The following is a 20445-nucleotide window of genomic DNA, read 5'->3' as shown; positions in this document are numbered from 1 at the left end:
CCTTTAGTTTTTTAACCTTGACTTCAAAATAGTCTGTTTGTTGGTATGTGTCCTTGAATTTACCCTAAATACAATACCCTAAATCCCAACTGGTGCAGCCACAGGGTCCAGATTCCTCCTTAGTCATCTGTTCAAGGTCCACACAGTTTAATATATTCAGCATCATACTCGTGTTTGGCCATGTCGTCGAGCTAGTTTGTCATCTCTGTGAAGTAGCTATCCATCAGTGACTCACTCTACAGCAGGAAACAGCACCTAAAAATAAAAGCTCTGTGCCGGAAATTGACTGTACTTAAAAATAAAGTGGATTTTTTTACAAACTTGACACGTTTGCGAGTCACTTGTTGTCCATTCAGAATGGTCCTGCCACCCACTTCTGGATCACAACCCACCAGTTGGGAACCACTGGTTGAGTGTTTATATAATAGAAAGGATTTCACTTGAGTTTTCATTTCATCTAGCCCTTCTGTGTTTAGGAAGAAGAGATACCTTATAGGCGATCTTTGCGGGACATTTTTTGCCCAGGCCCAGCGGCGGTGACATGTGCGTCAACATCTCATACATGGCAGTGTAGTGGATACGCCCGCTTCAGAGAGATGAGTGAGGAGAGATGCGGAGAGAAACAGAAGCAGAGGGAGGAGAGGTTAATGAGCGGCAGATCTGACACAAATGAGGACAAACAGTGAGTTCCCTCTTCAAGGTCTTGTACTTGTTTTGTGGCATTTTAGATTTTTAGAACAGTGTTTCTTTTTCGAGCAAAACATTAGCACAGTGAACTCTAGATGCTCTTTTGGCTTTTAGTTTGAGAACTTGTGCTAAATGTGACAGCACTGCACTGAAAAATGTGTTTCACATGCTTTGACAGCCCTCTGCTGGATAAACAGAGAACATGACTGATAGTGGGTCTGCTCTGCTGCCTGAAACAAAATGTGTGTTAAAATGCGGCACTTACTACAAGATAATCCAGTCTTCTATGACATGCAGATCTGCAGGCACAACCTCTATATATGTCAGAATATACTCCCAAAAGTATGATGTTAAAATATGGTTGTGCATAGCTGAAGCCTCATTATCCCAGCTGTGCATTTATATGTATCTCTTAAGTGTGGTCACTATTATTGCTTGTGCTCCTAAAGCGTAGAGAGATTATTGGAGATTATTGCATGCAGTTTCCACTTGGATTTGAGTAGAACTTTAAACGTTTCTAATATTGTGTCACTTTTGAACTTTACTACAAGCTACTGAATTTTAAGATGTATGGCATTTGTGCCACCAAGGCCAAGGCGACCTATTACGCTTATTGTCAGGTTCATACTTGTATTTTCGGTTCATACTAGGGTATGTTTACACACTTTAAAGTTTAAAAAACATTTCATTTTCCTCATACTGTCTGTGCTGGGACACCTGTATTCACCCTTTGTCTAAGACCAAGTTCACTCTGGACACAGAGGTGCTTGTCAGTAGTTGCCTGGCCGGATCAGACGCCAAAACTATGACTGCAGATCACAAGCCAACTATGGAGCTTGTGTGAAGGGCCCAACCTGTTAATATGGGCACCAAAAGGAAGCGGGCTGCGCTTCACAGGGGTTCTGCGTTTAGTGTGAACCTGGTGTGAGACGCTCTATTTTAACCAATGTGTCTCTAAGTCCCTCCCAAAAAAGGCCAGTCTGTTCTGATCGGTTTGCATTTCCGGTTCTTCCATATCTTGGTGTCTCTGCATCAGGGCAAAGACTGCAACGCAGAAGAGAGGCACTTCCTATCATGACAGAAATAACCAATAAAAGCTTCTAAACACAACTGGACATGTTCCAGCAAAAGTGAAAAATAGTTTGTGTATCCATCCTGTGATTGGCTCCAAAATTGTAGAAGAAGTTCTTCCTTGGCCCATGCCACACCCTTCCACCAAGTTTCATTCATCCTGCTGACAGACAAACAAACAAAGCAACCAAAAACATGACCACTCTGATGGAGGTAATGCAGTCAAATCTCACCATGCCAGACGATCATACTCCCCCCAGATGCGAACAAACTCGTCCAGGTGATGGGGACCCAGGATTGAGGAGTCTCGTGTCAGGTACTCAAAGTTATCCATGATCACAGCCACAAACAGATTAAGCATCTAAAAGGGCACATAAAGAAACATTTAAGAAGAAAAGCAGCGTGCAAAGACAGCAGAGAACTTGAAAAATATATAATCAGAGTGTTGTAATGGAGCCCTGACCAGGAACGAGCTGAAGAAGATGAACGAGACAAAGTAGCAGTAAGCAAAGTCGGTCCCGCAGCCTCCCTCGTGGTCTGGAGACGTGATGAGAGGGGGGATGGAGGGGTCTGGTTCACACTCCTGACCCGACAGACACGAAAGCATGATCTCCTGCCAGGACTCGCCTGTTGCACTCCTGGTGGTTTGAACACAAACAACGAGTTAACATCAAATTAAGACCCAGTTTTGAGAAAATTAAAGGGACAGTTCAGCCTGAAATCAAAAATATATATTTTTCATCTTACTTGTAGCACTGTTTATCAGTCTAAACTGTTCTGGTGTCAGTTGCTGAGTGTTGGAGATATCGGCCGTAGAGATGTCTGCCTGCTGTCGAATACAATGGAACCAGATGGCACTCGGCTTGTGGTGCTCAAAGTGCCAAAAATACATTTGAAAACCTCAACCTCAAACAGCCTTGCTACTCAAGATAATCCACAAACTACACTCGTCAACTGTATCACTGTGCAAAAGGAAGCGTGCATCTACTGCTAGCTCACCCAGCAGTTGGTTTTGTGATGAACTGTCCCTTTAAGACAATCGAAACTCAAGGCATTGAAAAGTATTTTTTGATGAGCCTACCTGAAGAGCAACATCAGTGCACTGAAAAAGGTCTTAAAATTGTTGTGTTGATTGATGTGACTCTCATCATTCAGCTTGATGTTTCCAAACACCTGCGGAAAACAGGCTGTGGTTATTTCACTAGCACCACTGCCATAGCAGTTTTAATGTCCCTGGGTCCATATGTTCGAAAATGTCCAAATAAAACATTAATATAGTCATGAAAGCAATCAAATATATCAATAAATGGTTAAAATGACCTCATATAAAGGTCAGAATACATCTTAACATCCATGAAAATTATGATAAAATAAGAAAAAATATCATATTCAGTCACATAGTCTGCAGTTGTTTCTTAAAAGTGTTAAGAAACCCTGTACATAACTGTATGTTTGACTTCAACTGAGAGCCGTGACAGTCTGTTTTGATGTATTAGTGATATATTAGTGACAGGATACCTGCATTCCAATTATGGCGTATATGAAGAAAAGCATAGCAATGAGAAGACAGACGTAAGGAAGAGCCTGTTGGAGAAGAGACAGTCGAGACAGTTAATTAAAACTTGTCACAATGCTGCGTTAAAAAATATTTTGGTGTGACAAGAAATAAGACGCCCGACCTTGAAAGACTGCACGAAGGTCCACAGCAGAATGCGGATGGTGTAGCCCTGTCTCAGCAGCTTGATCAACCTGGCTGTCCGGAAAAGCTTCAAGAAGCTCATGTTGATGGTGTTCACGGACTGATGCACAAATGGTTGGAGAGAGGGTGACACAAGGGAGAGGGAGGGAGGGAGAGAGTGGCAGACAGAAGGGAGAGACAGGATGTAAAACACAGATGGCGAAATTCATCACAACATGACTTAAGTTGTGTCTGGAGGCAGGGATCGTAACACACGCGGGAAACTTGGAAAGAAAGGATGCTGCATTTAACGCTGGCTATTTGTATCGTTTTTTTCCGTCGGGTCGCAACATTGTGAAAATGAATGGTGTCTTGGCAGTAGCTTACCTGTAAATCCACAATTATCTCAGTGATGCTGCCAAGAACAGTGATGAAATCAAAAATATTCCAAGTGTCTCGAAAGTAGTTCTGTGGCAAAAGAAAATATTTTAAGTAATTTGATTCAGCACAGACAAATTCTTTATGAGTGATGTTTTCTTGTGTTAATACTCACCACAAAACCAAACGCCATGATCTTGAGTATACACTCCATGGAGAAGAGGACGGTGAAGGCCGTGTTGAGGTGTTTTAGGACCGTGTCGTAGGCTGTCGGGGCCGAGTGGTACTGAAGGGAAAGAGAATGGGTCGAAAAAAAATTGTCACTGATCGCTTTGAATTTATTGACAGGCATAACATCTACCTTCACACACTTTCAAAGTTCTTAATGATGGATTTTTGAAGCCCATAATTTTAGCATACTTCACAATATCGACAACCATTTTCTACAACACATCAGAACTTTATAGATTGATTTTCTGCCGTCCACACAGTTGTTGGTTTCAGTTTATTTCAGTATACCATATGAAAATGTTCTTGCAGAAAATTTAAATTTGAGATGGGTGAAGGTTTCATTGCCTTTACTCATATTCTTGTCAATATTTAATCATTGTCATTTGGTGCTGAGTTTGTATTTCAATTACTAACCCTGTGTTGTGTTAAATTTGTGAAATTTTTTTTGACAAATAACATGTCATAAAATATCATCTAGTAACAGATAAAATAAGGAAGGCCAAAGCTAAAATCAAGATGATAAATGGGCATTAAAAGCAATAAGATAGCAATAAAATAGACAGACAGCTCAGATAAAGTCAGAATATGCTTTCCAATAGAGGTACGTTTTTAGGAGACTCAAAGTAAGCCAGTGACTCAGACAGCCTTATGTCCTTGGGCAGGTCGTTTCAGAGCCTCGGGGCCCTGGTGGCAAAAGCTCTGTCCCCTTTGGTCTTCAGAGGACCTCTACCCGAGGGTCTCAAACTACGCAGAGGTTCATAAGGGACTAACAGGTCTGAAATGTAATCTGGAGCCAGGCCATGAAGAGCAGATGTAAAGAGGCTGAAACTTCTGTGATGTGGTTGCACTTCTTGGTTTTGGTTAACTTGCACGGTATAATCCAAGTCACATTTATCCAGTCTTATACTCGGTACTTCCCCAGCAGACAGGTCTTTTCAACATGGAACTGCTCTTCAAAGCCAGACTGCATTGACAAAAAGAGCCATTTTACCTCTCTGAACATGGAAGCTGCTGCTCTACTTCTGCCTGGATCAGTCAGTTTGTGTTATTGTGTGACTTTGGTTTTTTCAAGAGTTAGTTTGGATTCACCAAAGTCACACAATATCACAAACTAACTGATCAAGGCAGTAGTAGACCAGTAGCTCCTGTGTTCAGAAAGGTAAAAACATTGTTTTTGTCAATGAGGTCTGGCTTTGAAGAGAGTTTGTAAACGGATAATTTTGCTGAAAATTCTTAAATATTTTCTCTGCTTTTGGAAACTTCCGTTTTCCTCATGAATTTAACATGACACGGGTGAGTAATTTATATACAAATGATTATTTTGTGTTTGAAGTCTTCCTTTAAGGAGTAACACCCATGTTGGTACGTTCAGGTGCTTGTTGGAAATTCTGATACCTAAGATTTGTGCGGAAAAGTGTGGTCTCAATCAAACCTCCACCATAATCAATAAATGAACAAACATGAGCACTGTGGATTTTGTAGGTTTCTTTCATTGAAATGTTCTTGTCTGAAATGTAGTAGTTTCTTTAAACGCAACAACAAAACTGATAGTTTTGCCTGCTCTCTGGAAAGGTAGGTGCTGAGATCTCAGGAAGCACTGCTAAAAAAAAAAGTCCAATGACAGGCAATAAACAGGATCAGACACCTTGTAAACAAGCCAGATTACCACAACCATTTAATTTGGAAACCTAAAGGGTCAGTTTACGTCCAGTAACAGTGCTTGTTTTTGCCACTGACAGGGTCTGATTATTATTCTAAGCGTATGACAACATTATAAAAAGGATCCCTACAGAGATAGACCATTTGGTAAAGAGAGTCCTTTTTGTTTAACCAGAAACAGCTCTGAAATTGCCATCACCAAATCCACCAGACTCCATTTAAATAAACAGTAATTTTGGCATGTATAAAAAGTATGTTTTCTCTCTAACTGGGTGAATTAAGGGTTTATTGAAACCAAACCAGAGTTGGTGATTGTTGGAACAGTGGAACAATGGACCAAGACAGTTTCTGTAAATTCTATTTTGTTTCTGTTGATTTTGAATGAAGTAGGTTTTACAAGGCTAAAATTACTCTTTAATTTAAAGGAGTCTGGTGGGTTTGGTGATAACGATTTTGGGCCTGTTTTTGGTTTAACACCGAGGATCTTACTCTTTAACAAAGAGATCGACCTCTGCAGGGATCCTTTCCATAAGTTGTCAGACACTAAGAATAACAATCTGAGCCTGTCAGTAGCAAAAACAAGCACTTTTAGTGGACGCACACTGACGGTTAGGGTGACCAGACGTCCTGCATTGCGTGGGACTGCACAGCATTTCTGTCTCTTTTCACGCGTCACACAAATTGAGACCATGTCCCGCATGATTTGTTGTCACCCGCACTAGCATCCCCCCCCAGCCAATGAGACGAAGCTGCATGCAGCAGCCGGCCCACGTGGGCTCTCTGTTTATTGTCATAGTAGCAGTGCTACGTGCTAGTTCCCCCTCATCCTTCCTTCCCCCTCTGCTCATTCCCTGAATCCCTGGACGTGTGAGTTGAGACTTTTTTTACTGTTCCTGCTCTTTTGAGCTTTCCAACCATCACTGCAGTGCCAGTGAATCCCTGGACTCGTGAGTTGCGCCTTTTGTTATCCAAGTGATAAGTGATTGTAAGCCTGGGTGGTCATTTTATTTATTTAATTCATTTATTTTGAGTACTTACACCCATAAGAGAGAGAAAAGGGAAATAAAAATAAAAAAATGAATGAGGGCAAACCATATTAGCCTCGTGGACATTTTAATGAGGGCAGTGGCGGATGAGCCTTGAAGGAGGGGACAGGGACAGTTGTCCACGGCGGGGTGGGGGCAGGTGTCCCACATTGTCCCTCACAAACCACAGACCAGACCTGGTCACCCTACTGACGGTGCAAACATTGCAGCCTGTTTCCCTGCTGCCATCTCTGGGGGTCTCGCTCAATACTGGACCAATTTCAGAAGGCCACCTGATGAATGCCACAAGCCTAAATGGTCTTACACTAAAGTTGTTCTTTATACTACGTGTTGTTGGAGTTTTAACCTCTTTACACTTCTTTCCTTTCTCCATGCACCTTGGAAGTAAGTGAAACAGTGCCAGAAACCTCCACCCTGCTAACTACAGCCAGTGGGGTGGGTAAAAGCTGAACCAAGAGATGTGTCTATAAATTGTGAATGAATGGATTTCAAGGCTGTAACTCACAATTTGTAGTGCCATAACAGGCAAACATTATAAACACAATGAATCCTGCTGTGTGGAGTGCTTTACCTTCATCATGAGGACCACAGTGTTGAGAGCGATCATGACAAGCACCGTGTACTCAAACGAGGGCGATGCCACAAAGTGCCACAGTCTGTACTGGAAGGTTTGTCTGTTCTGGGGCATGTAGCGGGTCATCGGCTTGGCACTGATGGCGAAGTCGATGCAGGCCCTCTGATGGAGAGAAATGTAGTAAAACAGACATGAATGTATATGTATGTATCTGTGTGTGTTTGTACATGTTAACTGTTTCAATCGTTGCACACCTCGTTCTTCTCTAGACTGCACTCCTGAATCATCTTGTCACCCTGCTCCTGAAAGGTGATGATGATCAAAGCCACAAAGATGTTGACGAAGAAGAACGGGAAGACCACAAAGTAAACCACGTAGAAAATGGACATCTCCATCCGGTTCCCTCGACTCGGCCCCATGCTCTCCTCTGTGACATCAGTAGAGTGCTGCAGGACCCTAGCAGGAAAAAAAACATGAGAACAGAGAGATAATTTATCGTTCTTTGAATTTAAAAACATTTTTATCCCTTAAACTGAACATTTTGTGGGCAAATTGTGACGTTAGAACTAAGTGAACATCCACTTACTGAGGCCATCCCTCTCCAGTTGAGACAGTGAAAAGTGTGAGGAGGGCCCAGCAGACATTGTCGTAGTGAAACTCATGTCTCCTCCACTCTCTCCTCTTCACCTCCTTTTTGTCTCTGCTGTAGTCAATGTAGTAGCCTCTGTAGGGAGCAGAGAGGCCCACAGGTCATTGCTTCACTTAATTCACTGATTAAACCAGCAGACTGAATGAAAATGAAAGGTATTAAAGCTTTTGTTATGTTACAATAATATTAACTGGAGAATTAATGGATCTGCAGACAATCACAGACCATCTGGGGGTGTATAAAGAATGAGGGGCTGCACTTCTTGGTCATTTTCCTCTGCCTGCTTACACAGAATTCTGTAATGTGAGCTATTTGCGTTTGGACTTTTGTGCAAGATTTGTCCATTGCTCTAAAAGGTCAGAAATGTAGTGATTAAATCTATCTATAAGTTAATTATATTGAGTTGTTGTGTATGTAAACTCTTTGCTAGAAAGTTCTGCCGTGGAGAGACGACACTTTTTTCTTCTCTTCTGTTTTTTGGTCATTAGGGAGTTACGTTTAGTACTGTAACTTTATCTTTAGTTAATTGCAGTGTTTTTGGTCGGAGTTTCATCTGAAGTTCGCCTGAAGGCCAAGAAATAGTCCAGCACAGTGGTGCCAACGACCCCTACACTGATACACATTAGGTCACTGAGCCCAGTTAGATACGATTTCACTTCAGGGACCTCCATCTGAAAAGATTTTGGTTGTCAGATATGATTAAGACCAGAATTATATAGTTGTCAACTATGGTCGAGAAGATAACTCTGGACTAAGTGAAACCTATAATCAGAACAGTTACTCTTATGACTCTTACTCACACTGGGCTCACCTTTATAGTAAATTAAAGAGTGAAACTACTCCCCATTTCCTGAAGAGCTGCTGGAACTCCCTTAAGGATCCCTGGGGGTCCCCAGACCCCTGAGTGAGAACCACTGATCCAGCACATAGCCTCCTGTAAACCCATTTTTGTACGAACTAAGCAAACAAGATGTAACATGTCAATTGGTGAGCTGCAGAGACGCTGGAAGGTCAATTTTATGCTAAGCTAAGCTAAACACTGATGACAGTGGTGTCAATGTTCTCACCTAACTCTGCATTAAAGTGACTAAGTATATGTCAAACATATGTCAAACTATTTCTTTAAGCTTTCATATTTGATGATATGGTTGTGTGATATTCCCCTCTGAACTAGTTCAACTTAAGATGCCGTTAACATTTTAACTGTCACGTGTCACAGCTCAAGTTTCTCAGGTTATGTTTTTTTTAAATTTAATTCACTGAAACTCACATCTCCTCTCGTGTAAGATCACTTCCTGCCCTCTGTGCGTTTTCCCTCCCTTCTGATGACGTCACCTGTGTCTGGTCATCCTTCCCCTCACCACAGTAATTAGTGAGTGTCTTTATTTCTCTCTGTGCCAGTTTGTCTTGGCTCCTTGTACTTTTAGCGTTCCAGCCTTTTGTTTCCCTGTGTCCTAGTCTTATTTTTGTGGACATAGCCTGTTGATTGACTCTGCCTCTGTATTGGATTTGTTTGCCTCCACTGATACTACTACTGTGTACTGAACCTTCCGTTTGACCAGTAAAGACTGAGTTATTTTACCCGAACTGCCTCCAGAGTCGTGCGCTTGAGTCCACTCTCACCTGGTTCACCAGTAGTTACATCATGAAGTGTGGTATTGGATCAATGGAGGATTTTAAGACATATATTTATTCCAAACACTGAAAGTCATGGACTGTAAATGTCTTTAGGATCAGTGGTGGAAACTGCTTTTACTCAAGTACCGTACTTAAGTACAAATTTGAGGTGCTAGTACTTGAGTATTTCCATTTCCTGCTACTTTATACTTTTATTGCAATGCACTTTAGAGGCAAATATTGTACTTTTTACTCCACTACATTATTATATATCTTTAGTTACTTGTTACTTTGCATATTCAGATTAATAATACAAAGTATAATCAACAAATAAATGATGATAAGATATAAGATATTATTATTATCCAGAGGCGTTTGGGCCACCAAACATGGACGCTTTAAGGCAAAATGTGATCTTTTAAAAACATCTTTTTTTGCAAGTTTTAGTTAGGTTTTTAAGTGTATTTTTATTTGTTTTAGGAATTGGTATTATTATTATTGTTATCTCCCCTTTTTAAGAATAAAGATAATAATAATGCCTTCTTATTTTGTTTGTTTTTATCATGTCCTGCTTGTTTTTATATGTTATACTTTATTATCTTACATATTTTATGTTTGTCATGTCTGATGTATCTTAAGCACATTGAGTTTACGCTTGTCATCTGAAATGTGCTATATAAATAAAATTGACTTGACCTGATTTGACATAATTTTGTAGTAATTAGTATGTTTTTAAGGTAATATTTATGTATCTTTACTCAAGAAAAATGTTGAATGCCAGACCTTTACTCCTAACATTTAACATTTCTACTCTGTGGTATTGCTGCTTTAATAGTCTCCCATCACTGGTTTAAATACGTCCACTTACTGGCATTCCTTCTCTGTGTTCATGGAGCTGTCAGTGCAGTAGAAGAACTTCCCCTTGAAGAGCTGCACGGCAATGACAGCGAAGATAAACATGAAGAGCTGGTACACGATGAGGATGTTGAAGACGTTCTTCAGAGACGTGACCACACAGTCGAAAACAGCCTAGAAGTGACAAAACACAACAGGGATGGCAAAGCAAGCTCAGTCTGTCAGAGATCTGTGAAATAACACCAACAACCAAAATACTGGAGGGTGTTTGCATCATACCTTGAGTTTAGGAAGCCTCTTGATGGTTTTAAGAGGCCGCAGAACTCTCAAAACTCTGAGAGATTTTATTGTCTTGATATCTCGGCCTTTGTTGTTTCTGTTGACATCGATATAAAGCACTTAGGAACATAGTTGGAAACTCAAACTCTTGCACACAGACACATGGCATTGACAAACTTAAAACAGTGAAAAAGAAAATTACAGTAAAAGCCAAAATGTCAACACAAGTGCGTTTTGAAAACCACAATGAAACACAGAGAACTTCACCCTGAGTGTGTTTGTACGGAGCCCAGCGGGTGTCACGGGTAAAATATCTGATAATTTTTGCAATTTGTAACCTTGAATTGTTTGCAAAACTGTGTGCGTGTAATAAAGATTTAGAGATTTACTTTGGGTTTTGGCTGTTAATGCAAGAATGTAAATCTTCTATTGTTCCATTTTACAAAAAAAAATAGTATTTTCTATCAATTAATGTGGAAAAATTAATAATTTGAGGAAACAAATCACACATTAAAGAACAGAAATGACTTATCAGTGTGCCCAAATTATCAAAAATGTTACTCCTGCCACCTGTCAGGCTCTGCAGTTTGGTGAGATTTGGAAGACACAACAAAAAAACAAAACAAAAAACAAACAAAAACACACCGAATACCAAAAGGATAAATGACACACATACAAAAAAAGAAAAGAAATCTATATGAGAAGCTTATGGGAGACGTTTACATTTAGTGTGACTGAAATTTTTACCCCATCACATTCCTGGTAGCCCAACAGTGATAAAATCCACAGGAACAACAGAGAAAAATTGAGGCATAAAGAGAGATACACCGTGAGCACAGCTCGCAGGATCACAGCTATATTCACAACAGAGAAATTAACATGCAATACAATCCTCTACAGTACAACAAAAGGCACAAAAGGTTTAGCGAGTTATCTGGAACACTCATGCTGGGAACGGCGACAAGAAGAAATATTGTAGAGGCTTTTTAGCATCACACTCCACCCATGAGTATACCCTCAAATTACAAATCTTTTCCTCTTTTTCTGGGACCATAGTGACAGTTAAATCCAAGATACACACTGCACAGGGCCATGCATGCCTCCGTATTTGCAGTTCTTGAGCTGCAATGTAGCAAACAATTTTTCGAAGCTGCAAAGGTGTCTTAGAGCGAAGGTCGTTTATAGCTATACTGTATGCTCAGAAAATGATTTGCTGCAGTGAGTCAGTCATTAGTCATCGGCAGGCAGCACTATATAGTGACTCACGTTAGAGCAAAGGCAATCAGAGCTCCCACCACCACAATGAAGTCCAGGATGTTCCACATGTCTCGGAAATAAGAGCCATCGTGCAGAATGAGACCCTGGTCTATCATCTGGAGGACAAACAACACACCCACACGGACACGTAAAGTGAACAGATTAAATACGCACAGGGACTGAAACAACTCTGAGAACATTGGGAGCAGCTGTGGTAAAATCTTTTAAAGTGTGGTTGGTGCTGTAAAAGTGGAGTAAAGACATGTTTCAGTTACCCACCTTGATGATCATTTCAAAGGTGAACACTCCAGTGAAGACGTAATCGAAATAACGGAGGACCTGGATGATTTATAGACATAAAAACAGATTTTTCTGAGGGTGCGTACTCTCATTAGGCATCATTCTGGGACACACTCACCTCCTGTGTGTCCCAAATCCATACTACAGACCATGTGTGCTACAGACTAATTGTCATAGTGCAGAAAATCAGCACACTTTACCATTTTAAGCAAACACCAAATGATACAAAGAGGATTAGAGCCAATTGAAATATCGCCTTTTATGCATGTTTATGCTTGTTGAACACAAGTGTTGTCTTTTTCACAAAGGTTTTATTGCACTTACAGTAACAAGTGTAGCTGGAGGAGCTCACTCCTGACACAGAGAGCAGAGGAGATGCTGTAGCTTGAACATAACACAGGTACAACTGATCCCAAATCTGCAGCCAGGAACAACTTTTCAATAGCTGAGCCCGAGACCAACACAAGTGCAAGACTTCAAAAAGTGGTCTCGAGAGTGGACTCAAGCACTACTACCCTGACAATATACACTGCTCAAAAACATTCAGGGAACAATTAAGGGTCAACTTCAGGGATATCAATCTGTCCATGTAGGAAGCACAAGTGATTGTGAATCAGCTTCAGCTGCTTTGGTGCAAATCGAAGTGACAACAGGTGTGATGGAGAGGCAAAAGCAAGGGAATGGTTTTACATGTGGTTTCCACAGACAGTTGCTCTCTCCTTATCCTTCCTGACTGATTCTTCTAGTGTCCTTGTCACTACTGGTAGCATGAGGCGGTACCTGCAGCCCAATCAGGTTGCACAGGTAGTCCAGCTCTTCAAGGATGGCACATCCATACGTAAGGTCGCAAGAAGGTTTGCTGTATCTCCCAGCACAGTCTCAAGAGCATGGAGGAGATACCAGGAGACCGGCTGTTACATGAGGAGAGCTGGACAGGGCCACAGAAGGGCATCAACCCAGCAACAGGACCGGCAGCTGCTCCTTTGTGTGAAGAGGAACAGGAGGAGCACTGCCAGAGCCCTACAAAATAACCTCCAGCAGGCTACGCGTGTGCATGTTTCTGACCAAACTGTCAGAAACAGACTCCATGAGGGTGGCATGAGGGCCCGACATTCTCTGGTGGGACCTGTGCTCACAGCCCAGCACCGTGCAGCTCGATCGGCATTTGCCAGAGAACACCAGAATTTGTAGCTCCACCACTGGCGCCTCTTCACAGATAAGAGAAGGGTTGCACTCATTTTCTTTTTCATTTTGTTCTCAATAAATTATACAGTGTACATCAGTAAAGATTTTCAACTTGTACAATTCATTCATTGAGATCTGATGTGTGATTTAAGTGCTCCCTTATTTTTTTTGAGCAGTTGTATCTATATATAAAGTTCATGTCAGATGTCAAACAAATTGCAACCTTGCATTGTCTGAGCCAATTTAACACTTGTTTAAAACAGATTAACAGATGATTAAGATTAGACAGAAAGACTTTGGCGCCCAGACTCTACAAGGAGATTTTGTAATCGAGGGCGGTCTGCCCTGAGCACACAGCAAGATAGATCACCCCATGGAGTCCAGACACTGTGGGTGGTGGTGGCTGGTGACTCTGCTGAGACTGATAGTGATGGGGAGGTGGAGGGTGCACACAACTACAGCATGAGTGTACTTAAGGCAGAAAGAGAATCATATTTAGAAAGACAGCAGCAAGATGATAGGCAAACAATGACGGTGTGTCGCTGTGCTTTTGGTTAAATATGATCAGCTGATAGATCATCTGATATTTCAACTGACGGCCCCTGACAACCAAAGTATAGTCTTCCTGACTGAACTTTCGCCAGAGCTTCACTTTACAAAAATAACGTAAAAATGTCTTTTGAGATTTGATGATTAATTTTTGTTTTCAAAGATCTTTCTGGAGCCATTTCACCACCATCCACTATCTATTTAAGTATATTTGCAGTTCTTTGCAGCTCCTCCATTTGTACACTGACGCAGAATAGCGTCTATCAAGATTTGTGGTCTGAAGTCAGTCTTTCAGATCTTCTGTTCTCCTTCAAGAGCAGCACAGATGTCGGGTCTGCCGACAAAAGCCAACCCAAAGATGGGAAGTGACTGGCAACAGAATAAATACAGTAGTTGGGGTGGAACATTTGAAATGTGACTTTGTGTCCTCAGCTTGAATGTCACTCACATTAAAGCGTAGATTTTACTAGTAAGTGTTGATCTGGTTACTCGTGACACTCTCCATGACACAGAGTTGTGAAAAACAAACTGCACAGCTCTTTCCCCAGCAAAACTGCCGACTCTCACCTTGTAAGTGTGTGAAACCAAATGTGTCACGACACATTGTTGCTGACACGGTGTAATGTCAACTCGACATCAAAACAGTAAACCTGAAAGCTAAAACTTAGTCAGTAGTATTTCAGAATGAGTGAGGTCTTATTTTTCATTCAGTCTTTTTCGGTCTTACGGAGACGAACGTCTGGAAAAGATGGAGTATACATCAGAGGCTTTTACTATGAAGCAGGATTCAAAGTTAGTGAGGTCACTTCGGGGTTAACTCTGGGTTTTTAGTACAATGAAGCTGGTTCTCTTTTTACCAGACAGCCAGTGTTAAGGTTAGTCAAATCAGATAACGAAATAATACCCTGGGTAAGTTGAACTGGCTTCGTAGTACAGGCCTCACGTGACAACACTCAGATTGCTCTGGTGTGGTGTCAAGTTAAACAAATCTAAGACTGCTATATGAATCAGCAGACACTTCAGACATCAACTGATTGAGTAAATGTGGATCTGGTGTCCGCCCCGCCCACCACAGCTGCTTACGCTAGGTTGAGCAGTGAAAGAGCACTGTGCATCAAGATGACAAGAGTTAGCTTTAGACGAAATATCGAAGAGAATCAGCCGTACTTTTCTGATCCTCAGTCAGACCCAGACTCAGATAAAGAGTCTGCTGTGCTCCACAATCAGCAACTAGCATCTTTAATTTGCCAATGTTGTTTGCTAGCTTATGAAAACTCCTCCTCTAGTGACAAACTGTGCACAGATACAACCTAGTATAGTCAAGGTCAGACATTTTTGGGGACATTAACCGAAGACATCTCTGAGTGGAAGGGGTCTTTAAGCAGCATCTGTAACTTCCTCCCCCACACACCTTTCTGACATCAAAATTGTACCTTTCCCAAATGGACAGTTAGACATTGACATCTACTTCATGCAGCAATTAGCCAGCTGTGGGGAGATGAGAGGGTATCTGAACTTCACTCTCAAGCTTCACGGTTACCTCTGTCACGTTTTGCATGTACAAAGGAATGTCTTTGAGGAGAGAACGTTCTAAAAGTGTGTTGCTGTTCTCCACATTTGAACGACTAACACGTCTCGTCTTTCTCCATGACAGCAGGTTTTACAGTGTAGATGACCTAACGTGACTTCAGCCAGATGGCCTGACATGACTCTGACCAAATTTGGTTATGCCAGGAGAGGCAATTGTTCTCAGAACTGCTTGTCTGAATATCAGGAAGTAACGGAAAGTATCGACAGTACCTATAATTCTTGTTTGTCAGACACTATAAAATCGTCATGGTGTACTCATTCTTTGGCCTTCTCACAACTAAACCCTAAAATGTCCAATCCCGGAGGTGTATTTTGATCTCACCTTGTTTCTGTCTGAATTGGTACACACGGGATCCTCAGCAGCCAGTGCAATGCTGCTCGCCACGATCACAAGGAGGATGGTCATCTCAAAGTAGCGCATGGTGACGACATAGTGACAGATCCTCCTGATACTGCGGATCGACGAAGGGGAAGATGTTAATTATTGGTGGATGAAACACTACTTCATTTCACAGTCAGGGATTTTGTGAGATTTGCAGCATCTTACGGGTTGGAGGCCTTGAAGATGAACATGCTATCTGGAGCGACAGGTTTGGGAGGTATCGGAGGTTCCTCCTCCTCCTCCTCGTCCTCCTCTGTGTCGTCCTCTTTGTCTGTCTGTTCGGAGTGGTACGCCTCCAACTCTTTACTGTTCACTAAAACCCAGACAGAGGTGCGAGTGGAGAGAACAAAGCTGTTTCAGCTGGACATGGATGATGAAGAAAGAACAATGTGAGTCACCAATGGAATCATCAAAAAAAAAAAAGACTGTGGCACTTTATCAGATGTCAAACTCCTACACGCGGTGATCCACAGTGATACCGACACTGAATCCCACTTTATGATGCACAGTAAAGGAGTGTGAAGTGATCACAGTGATACCTGTCATGGGCGTGAGCTCCAGCAGCGGTTGTGCGGACATTTCAATGGCAACGCTTCCCCCCTGGTTGGACTTTTCACGTTTTAAGGAGACCTGGCGGCTCTCAGACTCCATGGCCCTCACAGTGAACTCTGTGGCCTCTAAGGCGGGCTCCACTGGGATGTTTTGGTCCTTGTCCATTAGCTGCTCACACTGAGGAGGATCAGGAATGTCTCTGAAACAGTGAAGAACAGATCACTGAACTTAAATCAGTGCAACACCACAAAGATATGTTATGACATGGAAATCTCTCCTATAGGAAGAGCTGTGCAAGAGCTCTTGTATACAGTATTGGTATCATCCTTTTCTTGCTGCACAGCTATCTTAAAACTGAAATATCATTTTCTCCCTTGAGAGAGTGTTTAGCGATGATAGCAGCATGTCTATGCAGATGGCAGTGTCCATCGGTCAACCATTTTTGTCCGCTTTAGAGTGAAATGTCTCAACAAGTATCAAATGGATTGCCAAGAAATTTGGCACGGGCATGCACGTCTCCCTCAAGATGATTTGTGATCTCTTAACTTATCATCTGGTCAAAATTTTCATTTGTCCAACACTTTGGTTTAGGACCAAAAACCTGCAACACTAAAGACATTCCCATCAGCCTCAGATATACTTGGTGTTCAGTACTAATTAGCAAATGCCAAAGCAAGATGATGAATACATGGTAAATATTAAGCCTGCTAAACATCAGCATGTCAGCACTGTCACAGTGGGCATGTTAGCATGTAACTGTTAGCAATGAGCTAAAGTACCACTGTACATCCTCGGGATGTCTGTAGTCTTTTTACCTTAAAAGATTGGTCCACATTTTTTCAAGTCTGTCTTAAAACAACAATCAATACAATATGAACATTCCAAGACTCACTGGTTGCTGTAATTGTTCCGTTCTGATGTGGGACAAAAGCCACAGTCGCTCTGAGCAAAAATGCTTTCCAAAGTTCATGTGAAGCAACATGAGGCCTCAGCAGTTAGACAACACAAATAGATATCTCAATTTTTAGGAGGAAACAAAAAGAGGGAGAAGACTTTGGACTATGTTTAGAAAACACACACTTGATTTGTGTAACTCAGACTTTTGATGCCTCATTTAATTCAGCTGAATTATTGTGGGGATGCATTAAAGATAGACTGTGGATTTTGTTCCCAAGCGCCATCCTCCAGGACTGAAAAGTGGAGCAAAAGCCTAAGAACCAAAAACCGCAGTTCCTTAAAATGGCCACTTGGGGCTGACTTCAGAAGCCAGTCAATCCCCACAGACTCCCATGTTAAAATGCCCAACTTTACAGCAGAAATAAACATAACAAAAACAGTTTCGGTCTCTATAGCTTATTTCCTCGTTCATGACAACTGTACAGGGAACACGTTTTTATATAACTCACCTGTTTAAATGCTATTAAGGCTTAATATTTAGTGAAAGGTGGGTGCCACGTTGCTACCACGGCGACTACATTGGTTGGACAATTATTAGACAACAATGGCATAACCCAAGATTCACAGATGCAGCGTCGTTAATTCAGTGTGTTTTCATGAAAGTTAACGGTAACGATTTGCTCACCTAAAAAGTTCTGTTTTGTTTGGTTGCACTAAAATGTCCTCTAAGAAGACTGATGTTCAGTTTTTTAGGTAAGTACGTTTTGTTCAGTGGTTCTGATCCTGTTTTTGCTAGCAAAAATTTACATTAGCACTAGCATCATACAGTTAACCATAACTGTAAATGCACCGTGCTAGCCAAGCTAACAGCTAGCATCAGGGTTATCTCCACCCTCTTTTCCAAATATGGTCACTTCTGGCTCAAAAAATTCAAGATGGTGACGGTCAAAATGCCAAACTCCAGGCTTCATGACAAAAGTCCTCAAACCAATGGGTGACGTCACAGTGGCTACATCCATTATTTTATACAGTCTATGTTTTGTCCCCATCTCTATGAATGGATTTCTTCTCAGCTAAAAACGTCAGTGTTTAATGAATATATGGGCATGTAAATAAGGTTTCTCTCAGGGGAAAAATATTCAGTGACATTCAAGTTAAAATGGCTTTCATCTCATACAAGGACAAAAGGGTCACAATATGCTAAAGTTCATGAGAGAGTGTTGAACCCTGTAATACTTCTTCGTTAAGGAATACACAAGAACAGGCTTACCTGCGACAGTCTTCTCCAACTTCTGCATAGGGGTTGACGATGCATGTTCCACAGTCATCTTGGCCCGACCCTTCCTCCGCCTCTGCTTTCTCTTTCTCCTCTCTGTCATCCTTCTCTTCCCTCTCATCCAGTATCTTCCTCTCTTGGCTGTGCGACCGTCTGACTTGTGGCACCTCATGTGGTGACTGGGTGCAGTCCAGACTCTTGGCTTCAGACCGAGCATCCCGGTGGCGGTGCCGTCTGTGTCTGGCCCCTTCTTCTGGCCCCTGACTGGGTCTGAATTTGCGGGCCATCCTGTGCCTGCCCCCGCTTGTGGCTCTGTGGTTTGCTCCTCCTGTTTTGTCATCGTTCAGGTTTACCAGAGGCTCGGCCGTCGGGGGCTCAGGGATGGGGATGGAGATGGACATAGGGGGCTCGGGGAGGGGCATCCCCACCGACATGGGGGACTCGGGCAGGTGAGCCGGGCTGGCCTCTGGGGAGAGGGCGGGAACGTGTTTGGGGATTGTGGGAGTTTCGATGGTGTCTTCAGTAGGGCTTCCAAAGAGCTCCTCTCTGCTCGCCATCTGGCGACGTTTGCGTAGCTGGTTGGCTCTCTGCTCCCACACTGACATGTTAACTTTTCTCCTCCTCTCTCGGCGGGTGACGAAGGCGTTGGAGCCTTTGAGGGGCTGTTCGTCTGCCGGCCCTGTCGGACACTCAGGCTCATCTGGGAAGGTTGGCCTCCCTCTGTGGATGGCGCGTTTCCTGTATAGGTAGGGTCTTCTCCTCCCACTAAGGACCACAATATATTTCATATCAATATGAGGCAGAAACAGGCCCAAATTAAACGAATTGGTGGCAAGAAACATAAAGACTTGTGTCCATTTAACATACCAGTTGCATAAAAAAACATCCAAACAAATCAAATAAAAGTTGCAAGAAAAGGACAGACCTTTTCTGTGAATTTATAATGTTAGTTAAAACAATTCCCATGGAAAAATATGCAAAATACTTCAAGCTAAAAAATACAAATACATCCAAACTAAAATCAAAAATGAAGATACCTGAGAGGTAAGGACAGATAAAAAGAACATAAACCACAAGAACATAAAAAAGGTAAGGTGCAGGATTTAAGTACAAACATAGTGTAGAAAATAATCTCAATAATTGAGTAGGAAAACTGAAGGGAGAAATTCTGTGAGACAGAGATGCATACAATCATACTTACTGGTATTCAGATTCTTTTGTTGTCCATGTAATCAATGAGTGATTATTTGAAAACAAGACATTAGTGTTTTACAACATACACAGAACATTTGTTGTGACACAGAACAAAATGTGTAAAGGTTATCCAGCAGGTTTAAAAGGGACTGAAATTAGTACTGTAAGATTATTAATTTCCAGGAGGCATTAGATTTTATGGAAGTGACCATTAAATCTTTTCTTAATTTACGTCCAAATTGGTTTGAAAGCTGACAAAATATGCAACATTTTGTTCAGTGCCACATAACAGGCATAAAACAAGACAACGTGATGGAACCAGCAAAACACTGCAATGCACATCAGAATCAGCATCTTGATAGCTGCGACACGTACGAGACTAACATTCAAATATGTAACAGACAAATGATACATTTAGTGTCACAGCTGACGTCAGTTTGTCTCATTCATGAAATCTGAGTAGATTTGCACATAAAAAACCTTTTTACTAAAAACCTACACCAGATTCATGAACGGCACAGACAACTTAGATTTGATTG

The 20445-nt window shown here is 41.8% G+C and overlaps 1 protein-coding gene across 1 annotated transcript in view; it reads right to left on the bottom strand.

Moving 5' to 3' along the window:
* The window catches only part of cacna1eb (calcium channel, voltage-dependent, R type, alpha 1E subunit b), an 89380-nt gene that overhangs the window by 8855 nt on the left and 60080 nt on the right, over nt 1-20445 (bottom strand). Inside the window, exons 20-39 of the mRNA XM_050074936.1 lie at nt 18707-19477; nt 16527-16738; nt 16153-16300; nt 15928-16057; nt 12261-12320; nt 11991-12097; nt 11472-11483; nt 10725-10821; nt 10459-10619; nt 7911-8048; nt 7579-7780; nt 7322-7486; nt 3990-4100; nt 3824-3904; nt 3438-3557; nt 3277-3342; nt 2840-2931; nt 2222-2396; nt 1992-2119; nt 490-586 (exon numbers count right to left, since the gene is read on the bottom strand). Of these exons, the coding sequence (XP_049930893.1) occupies nt 490-586; nt 1992-2119; nt 2222-2396; nt 2840-2931; nt 3277-3342; nt 3438-3557; nt 3824-3904; nt 3990-4100; nt 7322-7486; nt 7579-7780; nt 7911-8048; nt 10459-10619; nt 10725-10821; nt 11472-11483; nt 11991-12097; nt 12261-12320; nt 15928-16057; nt 16153-16300; nt 16527-16738; nt 18707-19477 (3073 nt within the window). The remainder of the gene's footprint in view (nt 1-489; nt 587-1991; nt 2120-2221; nt 2397-2839; nt 2932-3276; nt 3343-3437; nt 3558-3823; nt 3905-3989; nt 4101-7321; nt 7487-7578; nt 7781-7910; nt 8049-10458; nt 10620-10724; nt 10822-11471; nt 11484-11990; nt 12098-12260; nt 12321-15927; nt 16058-16152; nt 16301-16526; nt 16739-18706; nt 19478-20445) is intronic.

The sequence above is a fragment of the Epinephelus moara genome, chromosome 21 (assembly GCF_006386435.1).
Source record: "Epinephelus moara isolate mb chromosome 21, YSFRI_EMoa_1.0, whole genome shotgun sequence".
In the NCBI taxonomy this organism is placed as follows: domain Eukaryota; kingdom Metazoa; phylum Chordata; class Actinopteri; order Perciformes; family Serranidae; genus Epinephelus; species Epinephelus moara.
This window is presented reverse-complemented; position numbering and strand designations above follow the sequence as displayed.